At 45.9% G+C, this 20,837-nt stretch overlaps 1 protein-coding gene across 1 annotated transcript in view; it reads left to right on the forward strand.

Annotated features, from left to right (window-relative positions):
* The window catches only part of LOC115465743 (zinc finger protein 184-like), a 34,923-nt gene extending 15,883 nt beyond the window's left edge, over positions 1 to 19,040 (forward strand). Inside the window, exons 2-3 of the mRNA XM_030196445.1 lie at positions 9,538 to 9,664; positions 16,993 to 19,040. Of these exons, the coding sequence (XP_030052305.1) occupies positions 9,538 to 9,664; positions 16,993 to 18,839 (1,974 nt within the window). The 3' untranslated portion in view covers positions 18,840 to 19,040. The remainder of the gene's footprint in view (positions 1 to 9,537; positions 9,665 to 16,992) is intronic.
* The last annotated feature ends 1,797 nt before the right edge of the window (positions 19,041 to 20,837 follow it).

Genomic DNA, 20,837 nt, shown 5'->3' on the forward strand with positions numbered 1-20,837 from the left:
AGGGTATACATGGTCAGGTCCTCAAGTCTGTCCTCATACGTCTTTCAGTGTAAACCCCATACTATTTTGGTTGCTTTTCTTGAACCGCTTCAAGTCCTTTTTCCGTCCTTAGCAAGATATGGCCTCCATAACTGAACTCAGTACTCCAAGTGGGGCCTCGCCAATGATTTGTACAGGGGCATCAACACCTCTTTTCTTTTGTTGTTTATACCCCTTCTGCTCACTATTTGACCTTTTAATGAGCAGTATGTAATGCTCGCTCTTTTTTTTTTGTTTTGTTTTGAGATTATAGATTGGAACAGTGGCATTAGCTGGTGCGTGCGACTGGTAGCGCTGTACAAATGATTTGTAGTAGTAGTACATAAGTATTGCCATACCGGGAAAGACCAAAGGTCCATCAAGCCCAGCATCCTGTTTGCAACAGTGGCCAATGCAGGTCACAAATACCTGGCAAGACCCCCCAAAAAAGAACAAAACATTCTATGCTGCTTATCCCAGAAATAGTGGATTTTCCCCGTCCAATTTAATAATGGTCTATGGACTTCTCCTTTAGGAAGCCGTCCAAACCCCATGCAGTTGGGAGTGTAAAAGGTTTGCTGGTATTGCATATCTAAACACTGCCTTTTCATGTTGCAGGGATCAAAGGGCACTTCTGTTGATTTTTTTTTTTTTTGGTTAGCTCGTGTCTTTTCAGTAATAGCTGCAGGCAAGTTACTTGCAGTTTCAGTAATAGCTGCAGGCGAGTTACTTACAGGTAGGCTATATATTTCTCTGTCTGGGGGAGGCTTGCAATCTTAAGTTTTGTAACTAACACAGTGGAGAGTTAAGTTACTTCCCTAAGATCCCAAGAAGCATCTGTGGGATTTGAGTCCTGGCTTCCTGGCTCTCAGTTTACTAATGCTGTTCATTAGGTTACTCTTTCCACCTTGAGATGAGAAGGTGTTATTTTTCTTTTGCACAGAAAGTTGAGCTGATGCTTACCATACTTATCACTATTTGTCTTTCAGTGCCAAAGGCTTCACTTTTTCTTTGGGCCTTGCTTGCCACTCAGTTTTCTTCATCTTTTATGTGCTTGTAATGTTCTTTGTCTTGAGACCTGATATGTGTGGTTGCTGTGTTTGTTTATTATGTATTGTTCAGGGTCGGCGCAACGTGGTAAGCATGGTAGGAGGGCGCAGACCTCTGAAGGGCGCCACAAGCCATGCTTACCGGTAGCTCCCAGTCCCAGCCCTCTTCTCAGCTGCTAGTTCAGCGTGCAGGGACCAGACCGTTAACCAGGCGGGGAAAACCGGAGCTCGTAGTATCCGGGACCTGGACAGTAAAGAACCGAATCGGACTCCACCAAAGAAGAGCTGAGAGAAACGAACCGGAGCCAGACTCTAAACAGAGAATCGGATCATGCAGGAATCGGTTCCGCAGCAGAGAAGTGGACACCTGGAGGACCAGGAGATGAAGGCCACAGCCTTCTTCTCGTTTCTGCTGCCCGGCGCCCTGCATTTTTAAAATCTTTGAATTGGCAGCACAGTGCCAGCGTCTGTGAAAGAAGCAGGTTGCCTCGGGCCTTCCCTCACTGTGTCCCACCCTCCTTTGATGTAACTTCCTATTTCCACGAGGGCGAGACATTGAAGGAAGGCCCAAAGCAAATCGCTTCTTTCACAGATGGTGCTGCGCTGCTGATTCAGAGGTTTTAAAAATGCAGGGCACTGGGCGCCAGAAACGAGAAGGGGCTGCCGAGGAAGCTGAGGGTGACTGGCAGGTGGGGATTGGGGGCTGAAGCTGAGGCTCAAGCTAGTAGCTAAGATAGGGGCTAGGGCTGGAACTCGGGGAGGGGGCTGAAAAGGGGGACTCAGATGGGAGAAGGGGACTGGAACTGGGGGCTAAGAAAGGGGCAGGTGGGTGAATGGGGCTATGGCTGGGGCAGGTGGGAGAATAGGTCTGGGGCTGAATAGGAGAGCAGGTGGGAGAATGGGGCTGGAGCTGAAAAGGGGGTCTGTAATACAGGGATAAAGGGGACTGGAACTGGGAGTTGAAATGGAGGGTAGGTGGGATAAGGAGGCTAGGACTGGAACTGGGGACTGAAAAGGGGAAAGGGGCTGAAACTCGAGACTGGTGGGAGAAAAGGGCTGGAACTGAAACTGGTAGGATAATGGGGCTAGAACTGGGGATGAAAATGGGGGCAGGTGGAAGAAGTGGGCTGGGGGCTGAGGCTTGGCATTGTCCCTGATTTAGGGGCTAGGAGAAGTTTGCTGGGAATGAGGTAGAAGAAGAAGTGGTCTGATGCTGGGGACAGATGCAAGAAGGGACTGATGCTAGAGCTGGGGAAGAGAGAAGGGGAGACCAGAGCTTTGGGGTTGGGGTGGGAGAAATGGTCTGAACCCTCACAAGGGGCAGATGGGGGTTGAGAGCTGATGCAGAGGCTGGAAGTTGGAAGAGGACAGATACTGTGTGGGGGATGGGGGAAGCAAGAAAAGGTGAAGATGGAGGGGCAGAGGGATGGGTGGAGGGGAGTTAAGGTAGAGGAAAGAGAGTAAATAAGCATTGGAGAAGGAGATAGGTGGATGGAGAAAGAGGTATGGGAGAAGAGGCAGGGGCAAATGATGGGAGGAGTGGCCTAGTGGTTAGGGTGGTGGACTTTGGTCCTGGGGAACTGAGGAACTGAGTTCGATTCCCGGCACAGGCAGCTCCTTGTGACTCTGGGCAAGTCACTTAACCCTCCATTGCCTGCCGCATTGAGCCTGCCATGAGTGGGAAAGCGCGGGGTACAAATGTAACAAAAATAAAAAATAAAATAAATAAATTAAAAAAATACAAAATAAGGAAAAAGGCAAAAGAGACAGAGTTGTGAAGAGGGTGAAGGACAAATGAAGGGGATAAATCTTTGAAGGAGGTGAGAAAGGGTGGAAATAAAGTTGGAGAAATGAGAGCCTGAATAAGGGGATAAGACATAAAGGGACTGAAGCTGGAGAGGGGATGTGTGGCAGGGAAGAAGCTGGAGGTTGGTAAGGGGTAAGAGGCAGAGAATATAAGCTGGGGAGGCAATGAATACAGAAAGTGGAATGGGCAACTAGAAAGTGAGTGGAATACAGGTAGGAATGGGAGAACTAGGAAGGTAAGTGAAAGAAGTAAAAAAGCTGTTAAGTAGGGGAATGACAGACTTAAGATTTGGGGGGGGGGGGGGGGGGGGGAGAGGAATAAAATTTAGCTACCTGTAGGTTAAAAAAAAAGAAGAAAGCAGATGAGAGAAATGGAGAAAAATGAGACACAAGGATTTGAGCCAGAGATAGCTATAAGATTAGAGAAGAAGATGGACCGTGAAAAGCAGAAAATGGAAATTAAATCCTAAAAAAAGACTTGAGAGAACATCAAGAAGAGGATGTAGTAAGGACAGACCACGACCAATCCAAGTGGAAAAACAAAATGGTTAGACAACAAAGGTAGAAAAAAAATTTGATTCTCACAATTTAGAGAAATGAGATGTCAGCTTTAAAAAGGTGCTAGATGCGGGGGGGGGGGGGGGTAGGGGTGGGAGGAGGTGTTGGTTGGGAGGAGAAAAGCGAGAAAGAGGATATGCTGGATGGGTAGGGGCGCCTACTAATAAGCTGCAGGGGGGTGCCAGGAAACCCTAGTACTAGCCCTGGTATTGTTTATGTACAAGTTTCTTTTCTGCCTAATTTGAAAAATAAGGCAGTTTATAATCTAAAGTAAATAAAAGAAGAGAAAAGAACTCCATAAAAGTAATAAAAACAATCAAAAATCTCAAGCAGATTACATTTGCCCCCTATTAACTTCATAGAAATGAAGGAGGGGAAATGTTCAGTTCCTTAGCGTCAGCAGCAGATGAATCCAGAGACTTGTGGGTTGTGGCCATTTACCAGTAGGTGGAGATAGCGCTGAATTGCACTCTCTTATAGGATGGAATGCTCCTTGGTGATTCAGTATTCTGTATCTCCAGCAGGTGGACGGATGGTCTCTCAGAAGCTCTTGGTCTCATCTGTTTGCAGCTCCTGTTCAGTTGAGCTGGGTGTGTATGTGCAGCTGAGCGGTGCCGCCTTTAGGGGGTACACCTGGTCACCCCAGGTCCCTCCCCACCCGGATACCCTCTCCAGCCTCCTCCATACTCCTTCCTCACAAAAACAAAAAAAGAAAAAGAGAAGAACCTTAATATCATATTGACTCCTGGAGCCCCCAGTATCAGGGCTAGGAGTGGAGAGGGTAGATATGTGTCTGTACTGGACTCTGGTGACCCAAGGCAGAGAGCAAGTGGGTCAGCAGCAGGCCTTCCAAGAACTTCCTGGGGTGAGTTCTTTCTTGCTGTTGAGCTTATTTTTTGGTGCTGTGTTCCCAGTGGGGAACCCTACAGTGGTACATGCGTTCTATAGATATCACAGATCAACAAAGTGGTGTGGCTGTCTTTTTTTTTATTTTTAATTTCTTCCTACATTCGACTGTTACTGTTATGCAGGTTTAATGCTTATAGTCTATCAGAGGATTTTCAGTTAATGATTCAGGTACTGATTCTGTCCTGACTGGATTACCTCAGTGCACTATATTTGAAGTTGCCTATGATCTCCTTTGAAGGACTACAACTAGCGCACAGTGAGGCTCAAGACTGATATTAGGCACCTGTCCAGTTTGAACACACAGGGGGGAAATTCTACAAAATTTTCCAAACTGCAGATTAAGATTCGGTTATAGAATGCTAACATAAATGGGAATTTATGTGCTATCATTTCCTCATATCATATCCTCAGAAGCTTAGACGAGATTGGGTGGCAGAACCGTGGGGGAAGGCGGGGCTGGTTGTTGGGAGGCGGGGCTAGTGCTGGGCAGACTTCTACAGTCTGTGCCCTGAAAATGGCAGATACAAATCAAGAAACAAGATGACAAGCGATCCGCAAAATCCAATGTGGAGACAAACAAAGCAGATCAATCAGTGATATGGTTCAAAACTTTATTTTCAGAGGTTCGCCCGACACAGACTTTGTTTCGCCCACAAGGGCTGCGTCAGGGGCTAATAGTCCAAGCAGGACATGAGATTGAAACGTAAAAAACCAGCAGGGTGCTTTCCTCAATCAAGGTGAGGACACTCTCAAACTCTACACGTCTGAATTGGGCATTAATTGCTGCAAAAAGCAACAGTCCACTATGGATCAGTTTCACTTTGATCTCCATAGTGGACTGTTGCTTTTTGCAGCAATTAATGCCCAATTCAGACGTGTAGAGTTTGAGAGTGTCCTCACCTTGATTGAGGAAAGCACCCTGCTGGTTTTTTACGTTTCAATCTCATGTCCTGCTAGGACTATTAGCCCCTGACGCAGCCCTTGTGGGCGAAACACAGTCTGTGTCGGGCGAATCTCTGAAAATAAAGTTTTGAACCAGATACAAATCAAGGTCAGGTATGCACATAAAGTAGCACATATGAGTTATCTTGTTGGGCAGACTGGATGGGCTGTGCAGGTCTTTCTCTGCCGTCATCTACTATGTTACTATGTAACATAGTAACATAGTAGATGACGGCAGAAAAAGACCTGCACGGTCCATCCAGTCTGCCCAACAAGATAACTCATATTTGCTGCTTTTTGTGTATACCCTACTTTGATTTGTACCTGTGCTCTTCAGGGCACAGACCGTATAAGTCTGCCCAGCACTATCCCCGCCTCCCAACCACCAGCCCCTCCTCCCAACCACTGGCTCTGGCACAGACCGTATAAGTCTGCCCAGCACTATCCTCACCTCCCAACCACCAGCCCTGCCTCCCAACCACCGGCTCTGGCACAGACCGTACAAGTCTGTCCAGCACTATCCCCGCCTCCAACACCAGTCCCGCTGCCCACCACCGGCTCTGGCACAGACCGTACAAGTCTGTCCAGCACTATCCCCGCCTCCAACACCAGTCCCGCTGCCCACCACCGGCTCTGGCACAGACCGTACAAGTCTGCCCAGCACTATCCCCGCCTCCCGATCTTGACTAAGCTCCTGAGGATCCATTCCTTCGGCACAGGATTCCTTTATGCTTATCCCACACATGTTTGAATTCCGTTACCGTTTTCATTTCCACCACCTCCCACGGGAGGGCATTCCAAGCATCCACTACTCTCTCCGTGAAAAAATACTTCCTGACATTTTTCTTGAGTCTGCCCCCCTTCAATCTCATTTCATGTCCTCTTGTTCTACCACCTTCCCATCTCAGGAAAAGGTTCGTTTGCGGATTAATACCTTTCAAATATTTGAACGTCTGTATCATATCACCCCTGTTTCTTCTTTCCTCCAGAGTATACATGTTTAGTTCAGCAAGCCTCTCCTCATACGTCTTGTAACGCAAATCCCATACCATTCTCGTAGCTTTTCTTTGCACCGCTTCAATTCTTTTTACATCCTTAACAAGATACAGCCTCCAAAACTGAACACAATACTCCAGGTGGGGCCTCACCAACGACTTATACAGGGGCATCAACACCCCCTTTCTTCTGCTGGTCACATCTCTCTCTATACAGCCTAACAACCTTCTAGCTACGGCCACCGCCTTGTCACACTGTTTCGTCGCCTTCAAATCCTCAGATACTATCACCCCAAGATCCCTCTCCCCGCCCGTACCTATCAGACTCTCCCTGCCTAACACATACGTCTCCCATGGATTTCTATTCCCTAAGTGCATCACTTTGCATTTCTTCGCATTGAATTTTAATTGCCAAACCTTAGACCATTCTTCTAGCTTCCTCAGATCCTTTTTCATGTTTTCCACTCCCTCCCGGGTGTCCACTCTGTTAAAGATCTTGGTATCATCCGCAAATAGGCAAACTTTACCTTCTAACCCTTCAGCAATGCCACTCACAAATATATTGAACAGAATCGGCCCCAGCACCGATCCCTGAGGCACTCCACTACTCACCTTTCCTTCCTCCGAGCGAATTCCATTCACCACCACCCTCTGGCGTCTGTCTGTCAACCAGTTCCTAATCCAGTTCACCACTTCAGGTCCTATCTTCAGCCCCTCCAGTTTATTTAAGAGCCTCCTGTGGGGAACCGTGTCAAAAGCTTTGCTGAAATCTAAGTAGATTACGTCCATAGCTCGTCCCTGATTCAATTCTCCTGTCACCCAATCAAAGAACTCAATGAGATTCATTTGGCACGATTTCCCTTTGGTAAAACCATGTTGTCTCGGATCTTGCAACTTATTGGCTTCCAGAAAATTCACTATCCTTTCCTTCAGCATCGCTTCCATTACTTTTCCAATAACCGAAGTGAGGCTTACCGGCCTGTAGTTTCCAGCTTCTTCCCTATCATCACTTTTGTGAAGAGGGACCACCTCCGCCATTCTCCAATCCCTCGGAACCTTTCCCGTCTGCAATGATATATTAAACAAATCTTTAAGAGGACCCGCCAAAACCTCTCTGATCTCCCTCAATATCCTGGGGTAGATCCCGTCCGGTCCCATGGCTTTGTCCACCTTTAGCTTTTCAAGTTGTTGATACACACTTTCTTCCGTGAACGGTGCTCTATCCACTTCATTCTCAATTGTATTATTTCCAGTCCATCGCGGTCCTTCTCCAGAATTTTCCTCTGTGAAAACAGAACAAAAGTATCTATTTAGCAAATTTGCTTTTTCTTCATCATTTTCCACATAGCGGTTCGCAGTATCTTTTAGTCTCACAATTCCCTTTTTAGTCATTCTCCTTTCACTAATATACCTGAAGAAATTTTTGTCACCCCTCCTTACATTTCTAGCCATTTGTTCTTCCGCTTGCGCTTTTGCCAGTCGTATCTCTCTCTTGGCTTCTTTCATTTTCATCCGGTATTCCTCCATGTGTTCCTTTTCTTGAGTTTTTCTGTATTTCTGGAACGCCAACTCTTTAGCCTTTATTTTCTCAACCACTTGCTTGGAGAACCATATCGGTTTCCTTTTTCTCTTGCTTTTATTTACTTTCCTTACATAAAGGTTCATTTAAAGGGCCAATGACAGTATTCTGTAACCTATGCATGTAAATGTTTAACATGCCTATTCTTCTTCCCCTTGCATTTACATCCTGTGTAGCTTGTGAACTCACATTATAGAATATGCTGAGAGTATACCTAACAGTTATGCATTGTGAATGTTGCATTCACACACATAAGTACTAGCGTTCTATAATCATATCAAATGGCCTTACATTTAACGCTGAGGTTATAGAATTAGGGGGACAATGCCATGTTTGCAAGCATTGTACTAGCTGCTGATAAACTGGAGATAACCGTCATCTGTCGGGCCCTGTAAGCAGGGAAGCATCACATTATATCGGCACTAATTTAAACATTTGTAAACTATTGTATGCCTTTAGATCTAAGGTAAATAATTGACCCATATACGATCTACCAGGCAACGTCATTTATTAGAAGTCCCTTGTTGCATCTTTTCAGTCACAGGACTTGTATAGTGGATGGAACAAACTACCTTTGCGGTTGAGGGTGATTGAGGTGCTGTTAGCCTTTATGAAACTGTTGATGTCACTGTTTTTCAAGCAGGCATTTTGGATGCAACCAGTTGTTATAACTGTTTCATAAGTTGGAATATTGACCAATAAACAGTATCGCACCAGAATGTTAGAAGCCCAAAAAGATGCTACAAAAAAGGTTTTCTGTGTGTTTTACTGTACTCTGCTTTGATGTTTGAATAAGGTGGAATTTAAATGATCAAAGAACAAAGAAAAGTGGAGTCAACCAACACGAATCGGAACCAGATGCTTCTTTATGAATATCGTCAACTGTAAAAGCAGGAAGATCCGACACAGCTGTGTTTTGGCATAGACGTATGCCTGTGGCAGAATAATGTCTCTCACTTTACAGGCCCCGCTGTTGAGCGGCATGATTAGTGTCATCACGAACTATGATAAGGAAGTCAGAGCCAGCTTTTGATTCATTTTCTTGAAATTGTAAAGTGAGGCATTATTCTGCAGGCATATGTGTATGCAAAAACACAGCTACGTCGAGTCTTCCTGCTTTTAGAGTTGCTGGTGAATCATCTCGTTCCGATTTTGTGCAGGTTGACTCCATTTCTTGTTTGCTCTTTGGCTTGTTCCAGTCGTGGAGATATTTCTTCCTTCGGTTTTTGCTGGGAATTTAAATTATTAAATAAATAAAAGTGCTGCTCTGGAATCAGAATGCAGTAACTGGACCCAACTATCTCATCAGTCACCTCTGGTTAATGTTGCAGGGTTTGTATCAGATTCTGTTTTCAATGTTTGGCTCGGGGGGGGGGGGGGGGAGAAATATAGGGGGCATTTACAGTCACAGGAGGCATGGTAACCTATATGCAAGTAATGGGATGATCATGCGAATATTGAAGGCAGGGTATAAGGAATTCTCGATGATGGTGAGATGAGAAACCTCGCTGGAGGGTATAAATTTTGTAGAAAGAAAATAAATCGTTGAGCCAAGCCTTGAGGTAAGAATGGCTATCTGGCTTTGTGATAACCAGCTCTTATTCCTTCCACCAGACTGAGTTCTAGGATCTTGGCGTATCATGCAAGTGAAAGGAGCTCACCTTCCTGCTACTTGTTTCAGGTGCCAGTGACCTTTGATGATGTTGCAGCATATTTCTCAGAAGAAGAGTGGAAAGACCTAGAAGAATGTCAGAAGGAGCTTTACAAGGACATGATGAAGGAGAACTATGAACCTCTGATTTCCCTGGGTAAGGATTGCTTTTCCTGTTAGAAAATGAGCCATATCAGGCAGCATTCTGTGCTTGCATTAGTTCTGGACCACCGGAACTGAATTTCAGTGGTAAGATGTAATGGAGTACCTAGGGCACAAATGTAGCTAATTGAGGCAGTTTTCCTATTAATGCCTTTTATTGTACCGTCCCTTGGATTCTTGTAACCCAAGTGCATGACCCTGCATTTTTTTAGCATTAAATCTTAGTTGCCAATTATGAAACCATTCTTCAAGCTCTGCTAGATCCTTCCTCATGTCAACCACACCCTACGGGGTGTCCACCCTACTACAGAGTTTGGTATCATCTGCAAAGAGACAAACCTTACCAGACAGCCTTTCCGCAATATTGCTCACAAAGATGTTAGCCGGCCTGAGGAACGATCCCTTTGACACACCACTGATTACATCCCTTTCCTCAGAGCAAGCTCCATTTATCACTGCCCTCTGTCTCCTCCCACTTAAACAGTTTTTGACCCAGTCAGTCACTTCAGGTTCTATACTGAGGGCACTCAATTTATTTATCAGTCACCTGTGCAGAACCATGTCAGAAGCTTTGCTAAAATTCAAGTACACCATATCTAGCGCTCCTCCCACGTCCAACTCTTTGGTTACCCAATCAAAGAAATCAATTGGATTTGTCTGACACGACCTGCCTCTAGTGAAGCCATGCTGCCTCAGGTCTTGCAGTCCATTTGATTTGAGAAATCTCACAATTGTCCGCTTTACAAGCGTTTCCGTTAGTTTGCTTGCCACCAAGGTCAGACTGGCAGATCTGTAATTCCCAATCTCCTCCTTCTGCTCTTATGCAGAGGGACCACATCTGTCCTTCGGGACCACTCCAGCCTCTAAGGAAGCATTGAAAAGGACACACAGCGGAGCCGCCAGAACCTCTCAATTCCTTGAGCAACTTCGGATGTATGTCATTGGGCCCCATTACTTTGTCTATCTTTAGTTTAGTTACCTCCTCACGACCACAGTCTTGTGTGAATCGGTCCTGGTCTACCATACATCCATCCATCCCCATTTGCATTTGTTTTCTGCGGTCCTTCCCCCAGCCTTTCATCCGTGAACACAGAACAGAAATAATCGTTAAGCAGTTCAGCTTTATCCTTATCAGCTTCTACGTATTCCTCCCCCTCAGCTTTGAGTCTCACAATGCTATTATGGCATTCCCTCCTGTCACATATCTAAAAACGGCCTTGTCCCCTAATTTTACCATATCGGCTGTCTTTTCTAACGTTTGCCTCTTCGCTTTCCTAAAAACTTTTCCAGGTACTTTTGCCTGTCTCCCTCTTTCTGAGACATCTTGTAGTGTGGAAAGGTTAACCTTCTTTCCCTTACCTTTTCAGCTACTACGTTTGAGAACTAGAGAGGCATTTTTTTCATCTTTTATATAATTTTCTAGCGTAAAGGAAAGCGAATAGAATGTTGGGTATTATTAGGAAAGGTATGGAAAACAGGTGTGAGGATGTTATAATGCCGTTGTATCGCTCCATGGTGCGACCGCACCTTGAGTACTGTGTTCAAATCTGGTCACTGCATCTCAAGAAAGATATAGTAGAATTGGAAAAAGTGCAGCGAAGGGCGATTAAAATGATAGTGGGGATGGGACGACTTCCCTTTGAAGAAAGACTAAGGAGGCTAGGGCTTTTCAGCTTGGAGAAGAGACGGCTGAGGGGAGATATGATAGAGGTATATAAAATATTGAGTGGTGTGGAACAGGTGGATGTGAAACGTCTGTTCACGCTTTCCAAAAATACTAGGACTAGGGGGCATGTGATGAAACTACAGTGTAGTAAATTTAAAACAAATCGGAGAAAATGTTTCTTCACCCAACGCGTAATTAAACTCTGGAATTTGTTGCCGGAGAACGTGGTGAAGGCGCTTAGCTGAGCAGAGTTTAAAAAGGGGTTAGACGGTTTCCTAAAGGACAAGTCCATAAACCACTACTAAATGGACTTGGGAAAAATCCACAATTCCAGGAATAACATGTATAGAATGTTTGTACGTTTGGGAAGCTCGCCAGGTGCCCTTGACCTGGATTGGCCGCTGTCGTGGACAGGATGCTGAGCTCGATGGACCTTTTTGGTCTTTTCCCAGTATGGCATTACTTATGTACTTATTGTTTAAAATAGCTCCTTTCAGTTTTGCCCACTGCTGCTCTGCTTCCTTCAGCTGCTCCTATCCAACCAACTCTTCCTTGAGAATTTCCCCATCTTGGCAAAGTTAGTTTTTTTGACATCCAGGACTTTCCTTCAATTTTGAGTAAGCCCTCTCCTTTGTTTTAACATTGAACCATACTGTTTGATGATCACTAGATGCCAAATGATCTCCCACTGTAACATCAGAACCATGTTCCCTGTTTGTAAGCACCAGATCTAGAACAGCTCCATCCCTCGTCGGTTCCGTTACCCGCTGCTGAAATAATTCTTCCTGTAGAGAATCCAAGATTCCTTTGCTTCTAGACAACCCCGCAGCATGGACACACCAGTCGATGTCCAGCACATTAAAATCACCTTTCCTTCTCATCAGCAGCAGATGAATCCATTACGAATGAGTTGTGTCCACCTACCAGCAGGGGGAGATAGAGAACACTGAAAACCATAGTGCCTCTAGGACGGCTAGCGCCATCTGCCTCTCATCATTTCTCTATCTCCCAGTAGGGTTGGACGCAGCTTGTTCAGCTCCTTGAAGTTTCTGCCTGGGGTGGCTCCTGTGCTTTTGCCAGTTGTAGCAGGGGTGTTGTGGCTAAGTGGATCCCACTTTAAAGGCACATAGGTTCGCCCTTTCCCTGCCTTACCCTCCCCCCATGTGTGGATGCAGGCATATAGGTTCGTCCTTTCCCTGTCTTTCCCACCCTCTTCTGTCTCTGGAGTGCCTCTGTAGCTGTTTGCCTCCAACTTTCCTCACAGCGTTAAAAAAAAAATGCGCTTTTCAGCTTCTATTTCTGAGGCTTTTCCTGACTGTGCAGCGTGACCGGAGCTTGTGGACTCGGTCCTTTGAGGTAAGAGCGGTACTCAGCTCCTCCAGGGAGGGCCCGCGGACGGCGTTCCGATCGGGGTGATTTTGGCGCAAAGCCGCCATTTTGAATTTTATTCCGCCGTTTTTCATTGGTAGATATTCTGGGTTTTTTTATTATATTTGTTTTTATGAATTTGTGTTGTGTTTTTATATTATGAATGTTTTATTTGGAACCTGCCTAGAATGTTAAGATAGAGCTGGCTATACATTTTTAAAGAAATAAAAATAGTTGGCAGTCAAGATTTTAAACGTATTTTATCACTTCTGTAGGATTATTGAAGCAGATTGATGCCAGATGAGGATGGCAAAACCAATCCCTGATGATATACTGGACAGGCTAATCATTCTCAGATTCTCTCTCATATTTGAGGGTCTTTGTTTATCCTTTATCTCTTCTGGGTGGCAGTTCTATGCATCTATCACCATATCTATGAAGAAGAAACATTCCCTTATTCTATTCACTAGTAAATCAGGCCCGTTTCTGACACAAATGAAACGGGCGCTAGCAAGGTTGTCCTCGGAGTGTGTATGTTTGAGACAGTGTGTGTGAGACTGACTGTGACAGAGAGAGAGAGAGAGAGTGAGTGTGTGACAGAGAGAGAGAGTAAGACTGGGTGCGAGAGTGTGTGTGTGAGAGTGAGTGTGTGTGCCATGGGCCCCCCTCCCTCCTTCCGAGTTCTAGGGTCTTCTCCCCCCCTTCCCTCCTTCCTAGTTCCAGGGACGTCCTCCCCCTCTGAGTTCTAGGGTTGTCCCCCTCCCTCCCTCCGAGTTCCAGGGTCGTCCCCCTCCCTCCGAGTTGCAGGGTGGACCCTCCCCCTCCGAGTTCCAGGGTCACTCCCCCCCTCCCTCCCCTCCGAGTTCCAGGGTCACCCCCCCCCTCTCCCTCCCCTCCGAGTTCCAGGGTTCCCCCCTCCCTTCCTTCGAGTTCCAGGGTTCCCCTTCCTCCCAGTTATAGGGTTGTAGTCCCTCCCTCCCTTCCAGTTCCAGGCGCACTTAAAAATCATCATCATCATCTCCTATCGAATAAAATGCACCTCCAACGTTTTGAAGCTGCCTCCCTGGTGGACCGTGTCTGAAGCTTCCAGCGCTGACACATTACGTACTTCCAGACCAACGACACCAGCATGCGGCCCCACCCCTGCCGCCCTTGCCGCAAGGCCATGCCCCCCCCCCCCCCCCAGTTCGCCACCCCCAGACGTGCATGCTCAGCCCTTCTCTCTCTGTTAGTTCTGGTTCCGCCCTCATTTCCTGTTTCCACAATGAGGGCGGGACCAGAGCTATGTATATACTTAGGTCTGCCTCACCCAATTGGGCAGCGGAAGCTATGGGCTCTCTGTACTATCCTAGAGAGAACGGCAAATCCCCTCTAGATGCTTAATTACCCCAATCCTGTATCTGCGCATGGCAGGTCTGCATAGACCAGGCTGTAGCTAGGTCTGTAATTAGAAAGGAACCCAGTATTCAATAGATATAATAAGATAGTTTATTATAATCTTGCCAATAGCAGTACAGGCAAGTCAAGCATTCACATAGTGGAACCGCATATCATGGCATGTCCTCTCTCTCTAGCCTTCTGGAGTCTTCCTTCTCTGTTCTTCTTCTCCTCTTGTCTGATTTAATACCCCTCAAACTGCTCCTTATATACAATTTTGACTTCATTGGTTCCAATGGACCCCAGTATCTCTCACCAGGGCTCTTGGTTCTTATCAGTTGATCAGAATGACTTCATATGTTCCCAAACCTTCCTCTAGCCCCCCCTTTGGATGTTCTCACCCGGGGTGCAGCTGACCCAGTACTATCTCTACATAACCATAGCAACTCTTGCTCATGACGTCTTGCAGGTGCCAGTCTCAGGATTGTTTATAGAGTAGATTGCCCCCACCCTTGCCAGCTCTCAATTACCTCATCTCAGCACTTGCCACAGTGAAATGTAACTGTGTCAAAGGTGATAAGTACATAAGTACATAAGTAGTGCCATACTGGGAAAGACCAAAGGTCCATCTAGCCCAGCATCCTGTCACCGACAGTGGCCAATCCAGGTCAAGGGCACCTGGCACGCTCCCCAAACGTAAAAACATTCCAGACAAGTTATACCTAAAAATGCGGAATTTTTCCAAGTCCATTTAATAGCGGTCTATGGACTTGTCCTTTAGGAATCTATCTAACCCCTTTTTAAACTCCGTCAAGCTAACCGCCCGTACCACGTTCTCCGGCAACGAATTCCAGAGTCTAATTACACGTTGGGTGAAGAAAAATTTTCTCCGATTCGTTTTAAATTTACCACACTGTAGCTTCAACTCATGCCCTCTAGTCCTAGTATTTTTGGATAGAGTGAACAGTCGCTTCACATCCACCCGATCCATTCCACTCATTATTTTATACACTTCTATCATATCTCCCCTCAGCCGTCTCTTCTCCAAGCTGAAAAGCCCTAGCCTTCTCAGCCTCTCTTCATAGGAAAGTCGTCCCATCCCCACTATCATTTTCGTCGCCCTTCGCTGTACCTTTTCCAATTCTACTATATCTTTTTTGAGATACGGAGACCAGTACTGAACACAATACTCCAGGTGCGGTCGCACCATGGAGCGATACAACGGCATTATAACATCCGCACACCTGGACTCCATACCCTTCCTAATAACACCCAACATTCTATTCGCTTTCCTAGCCGCAGCAGCACACTGAGCAGAAGGTTTCAGCGTATCATCGACGACGACACCCAGATCCCTTTCTTGATCCGTAACTCCTAACGCGGAACCTTGCAAGACGTAGCTATAATTCGGGTTCCTCTTACCCACATGCATCACTTTGCACTTGTCAACATTGAACTTCATCTGCCACTTGCACGCCCATTCTCCCAGTCTCGCAAGGTCCTCCTGTAATCGTTCACATTCCTCCTGCGACTTGACGACCCTGAATAATTTTGTGTCATCGGCGAATTTAATTACCTCACTAGTTATTCCCATCTCTAGGTCATTTATAAATACATTAAAAAGCAACGGACCCAGCACAGACCCCTGCGGGACCCCACTAACTACCCTCCTCCACTGAGAATACTGGCCACGCAATCCTACTCTCTGCTTCCTATCTTTCAACCAGTTCTTAATCCATAATAATACCCTACCTCCGATTCCATGACTCTGCAATTTCTTCAGGAGTCTTTCGTGCGGCACTTTGTCAAACGCCTTCTGAAAATCTCTGATTTTTACAAACTAGCTCTTTTTTATATCAGAGATGGTTTTGATTTTAAGAAGCCTAGCTCTTATTATGAGCCATTGGCCTGTATTTTACTGAGAGCAAGGGCTAGCATAACTCTTCATTCCCCTCTTGCCAGGCCCCTCAGGGGGGGCTGGCACACATGACTACTAGTGTGGGTGTGGCCGTCCTTTCCAGAGGGCTGTTAGAGTTCTGTGGGGGGGAATGTATAGGGTTGAGGTGACAGGGGTGCTCTGTCATGACGTGGGACTTAGGCTATAGCAAGAGTCAGCATGTGGATATATAATTATATGCTGGATGAAAGGCAGCATTAGGTTTCCCCTTTTATCATAGTCCCACGTCATGACAGAGCACCCCTGTTACCTCAACCCTATACAGCTAACACAGAGAGAAGGGCAGCTCTGCTTTCGCTTTCCTGTGGGCGGCGACCTGGGGGGCGTGGCGTGGGCGGCAGGGGCAGGGCCTCATGCTGTTGTCGTGGCAACAGGGGCGGGGCCTCATGCTGATGTGTGTTGGTCCGGAAGTACGTAACGTGTCAGCGCAGGAAGCTTCAGCCACGGTCCACCAGGGAGGCAGCTTCAGAACGTTGGAGGTGGATTTTATTATGTAGGATGAGGCTGCCTTCCTTGAGTCAGATCTGCAGAGAATAGGAGAGGCACACGGTGCAGTTTAAATAGGTATGTTTAGTCAGAGTGTAGCACTGCTACATGACCTGATGTCTGAAGGAAGACTTCTCATCAGTTCTAGTTTTGAATTTATGTCCTAGTGCACTTAGGTATATATAGTTATGCTTCAGTACTATAATTACTGAGACACATTAGCAAGGTGTCAAAAATCAGGACTTCTTCCAGGCACTGGGTCACTTGGCAAGACTGGAAATAGTCTTGTTTTGCTTTTTAGAACAAAGCTTACAGTTTTGACCCTCGAGGATAATTGCACATTTATGTCCCAGTGTTAACAGGTTTATTGAATTCAATATGATTGAGAGTTGAAGCAAGTAGCAGTAATTGGGTTTCTTTTCTCAGTAAGGCGTGAAATAATGTTTGGCTCTTTGTTTTTGTCCAACAGATGATGGACCCATGAATGAAAAAGAGAAGCACCATCTGAAATACAATGAGAAAATAGAACCTAATGAACCATTGCCTGTAACTGTCCTGGAGGATACCACCCAGTGTTCTGACATGGGCCAAGGCTGCCGAAGCCAGCACAGCCTGAGCAGGCTACAGAGGAATGGGACCGCAGCCCGACTAGAGAAACCCAGCCTCTATGAAGGGAACTTCATTCCAGCCGCAAACTCTGCAGGGTCCCAGAAAGCAGAGTCTGGAGAGAAGCTCTACCAGTGTAATGTGTGTGGGAAAAGCTTTGGGAAGCGGGACAGTCTCAAACGTCACCAGCAAACTCATACTGGGGAGAGGCCTTATATGTGCATAGAGTGCGGGAAGAGCTTTATCCAGAAGCAGCATTTGGTCACTCACCTGAGAACCCATACTGGGGAGAGACCTTACAAATGTGGGGAATGTGGCAAGAGCTTAAGCACCAATGAAAGACTGAAAATCCATCAGAGAATCCACACGGGTGAAAGACCCTATAAATGCGGAGACTGTGGGAAGAGCTTCCGGGCCCATCGAGTCCTTAAAGTCCATCAGCAGATTCACTCAGGGGAGAGGATGCACAAGTGTGAGGAATGTGGAAAGCGCTTTAGGCATAAACAGACTCTTATGGCCCACCAGAGGACTCACACAGGGGAGAACACATATCATTGTGGAGAGTGTGGGGAAAGCTTTCGAACATTTAAGCATTTGAAGTTCCACCAGAAGCTGCACAAGGGGGAGAAGCCCCACACATGTGATGACTGCGGAAAGACCTTCAGGAAACGGGAGCACCTGAAGCGTCATCAGCAGATCCACACTGGGGAGAGGCCCTACAGGTGTACTGAATGTGGGAAGGGTTTCATCCAAAAGCACCACCTGCTTAGGCACCAGCGAACGCATACGGGAGAGAGGGCCTTCACAGTTGTGTTCATGGAGGAGTTTGCCTACCCTGCGGCATCCTGCCGGGGAAATCCCCACATCTGCAGTGAGTGTGGAAAGAGCTTCACCACCTACGACCACCTGAAGAGACACCACAAGATCCACACGGGGGATAGGCCCAACAAGTGTGGAGACTGCGGCAGGAGCTTCAAAACTCAGAAGCTGCTGAAGACCCACCAGCAGAGCCATGCAGAAGGGACAGACCCTGCAGCAGAGGGTGAGGTGAAAAGTGTCAAACGGAGGAAAAGCAGTGTGGCACAGAAGCATGCCGAGCAAGCACCAGAGAAGACTTACGAGTGTGGGGAGTGCGGGAAGACATTCCGCGTAATTAAACATCTAAAGCTCCATCTTCTTAGCCACACTGGTGAGAGGCCGTACAAGTGCAATGAATGCGGGAAGACCTTCAGGAAGCGTGACTGCCTTAAACGACACCAGCAGATCCACACTGGTGAGAGGCCCTACACGTGTACTGACTGTGGGAAAGGCTTCATTCAAAAGCAGCACCTCATCAGGCACCAGAGAACCCACACGGGTGAAAGGCCCTACATATGCAGTGAATGTGGAAAGACCTTCAGCACCTGTGAGCACTTGAAAATCCACAGCAGGACTCATACAGGAGAGAGACCCTATAAATGTGAGCAGTGTGGCCAGTGCTTCAGAAAAAGGGAATATCTGAAATGCCATCAGCAAACTCACACTGGAGAGAGGCCATTCACGTGTTCAGAATGTGGCAAGAGCTTCATTCAAAAACACCACCTTATTGCACACCTTAGAACCCACACAGGAGAGAGACCTTATCAGTGCAATGACTGTGGGAAAACCTTTAGGCACAAACAAAATCTGACAACACATGAGAAGACTCATAGAGGTAGCATGGGCATGTGAAGCATAGTCAGGGTGAGGGAGGGGACGTGAACCAGGAGCTTGATAAGAAAAGCACACCTCTGACGTTTACAACTTCCAAATTGAGAGGGGAATGAGCGTGGAAACATTCTGAGTGTTAGACCAGTCTTAACCACCTCCGAATGGGTGCAGATGAAAGAGTGAACCAGATTTATTAGTATGATTGGTTATCAATAGAAATTAAACAAAATAAAACATGGAAAAGAAAATAAGATGATACCTTTTTTATTGGACATAACAATACATTTCTTGATTAGCTTTCGAAGGTTGCCCTTCTTCGTCAGATCGGAAATAAGCAAATGTGCTAGCTGACAGTGTTTATAAGTGAAAACATTCAAGCATTACTATGACAGTCTGACAGGGTGAGAGGATGGGGGTGGGTAGGAGGTATGCATGGGGACATCAATGCATATCATTGATATTCTAACAGGATGGGTGTGGATAGGTGAGGGGTGGGGGTGATCAACAGAAACATACAGCTTTATGGTTTATAATGGGCTAGGAACCCCAGATCCTTGTTAAGTCCTTTCTGTTGGGTGTTAAAATATTCAGCTAGCACATTTGCTTATTTCCGATCTGACGAAGAAGGGCAACCTTCGAAAGCTAATCAAGAAATGTATTAAGTTATGTCCAATAAAAAAGGTATCATCTTATTTTCTTTTCCATGTTTTATTTTGTTTGATTTCTATTGATAACCTTAAGAGTGGACTAACACGGCTACCACACTCCTCTACTTAGTATGATTGGTGAAATCCAAATTATCTTAGCTTACACTGAGGGCAGAGTGTTACCCAGGTAAACACACCTGTACTTGGGTAACACAGTAAGATGAAATGATTGTATGGATGAAGTCTGTAAAAAGCACAGGCAGCCGTGGGCACATCCTGAAACGCCTAAGAAACCCGAATAGATTTCTATTGGCTAGTTGAAGGAGGGGGAACAGTGAGTTGTTAGAGAGAACAGCCATTAACAGAAGGTCTGTGTGCATTGGTGCTGAAGGCAGGCTTTGGTACATGGAGAGCTTTAATATAAAAAGTATGTTTGACGGAAATGAGACTAGTCACAGCAGGGAGAGACTGGGTACAAGCACTGAATAACATTTTATAAACTCACCAAAGAAACAATGATAAAGAGAAGGATGAGGCCAGACACCTGAAACAGAAGTGATAGAACAGCAATAAAGACCTGAGTCAAGCATGGCAGGTATAGAAACTTGTTCCTGAAAGAAAATGTGTTAAGAGATCATGGAAACCTAAATTGTAAAATAACGTTTATAAACAGAATGGAAAATTGAGGCCGTACGAGAGTATTTTGTAAGAGACCTTGGAAGAGTCCTCTTGCACTGCATTGAAATTGGATTAAGGCATAAATATTACCATCTGAAAAGGATCAAATTAAAATGTGATTCGGAGGCAGAACTCAACCATGAGTAATGCTGTGTTGGAATGTTAGTGAGGACCCAGGCACGATTGTCTAAATACCATTCTGTGTTTTGTGGTATGACGGTTTCATTAGTTTGTCGTCTTTGCCTTTGTGTGTGTGTCCATAGAACTGCTGGTTGTTAATAGTTGCATACCTCTCTCCTGCTGCATTACTCTCAGAAGTTGGGCTTTGATACAGGTGTATTTGGGGAGGAAAAATCTTATCTAATTAATGGCTCTGACTGCAGATATTCTCTCCGCGTTAAATCCATTTCCCTGGGCAGGGCATGTGTTTTCTTACTTCAGTGCTCTAGAGATACACATTGAGGCAGTTCATTTTGTTAGATCAGGTTCTGCAGGCCAAACCATTGCCTTTCATTACATCATTAGCAACCATTTAGCAACTGGGAATTTATAGGGATGGTTTTTTGAGAGGTGGCATGTTGAGGAGGAAGGGAGAGCAGAAACTAAATCCACATGTGAATGCAGTCCCCATCCTCATGTAGTTGCTTTGATTCACAGAGTTCTCTTTTAGGGTTGCCATGGTATGGCTTCTTAT

Source organism: Microcaecilia unicolor, chromosome 1, assembly GCF_901765095.1.
Source record: "Microcaecilia unicolor chromosome 1, aMicUni1.1, whole genome shotgun sequence".
In the NCBI taxonomy this organism is placed as follows: Eukaryota; Metazoa; Chordata; class Amphibia; order Gymnophiona; family Siphonopidae; genus Microcaecilia; species Microcaecilia unicolor.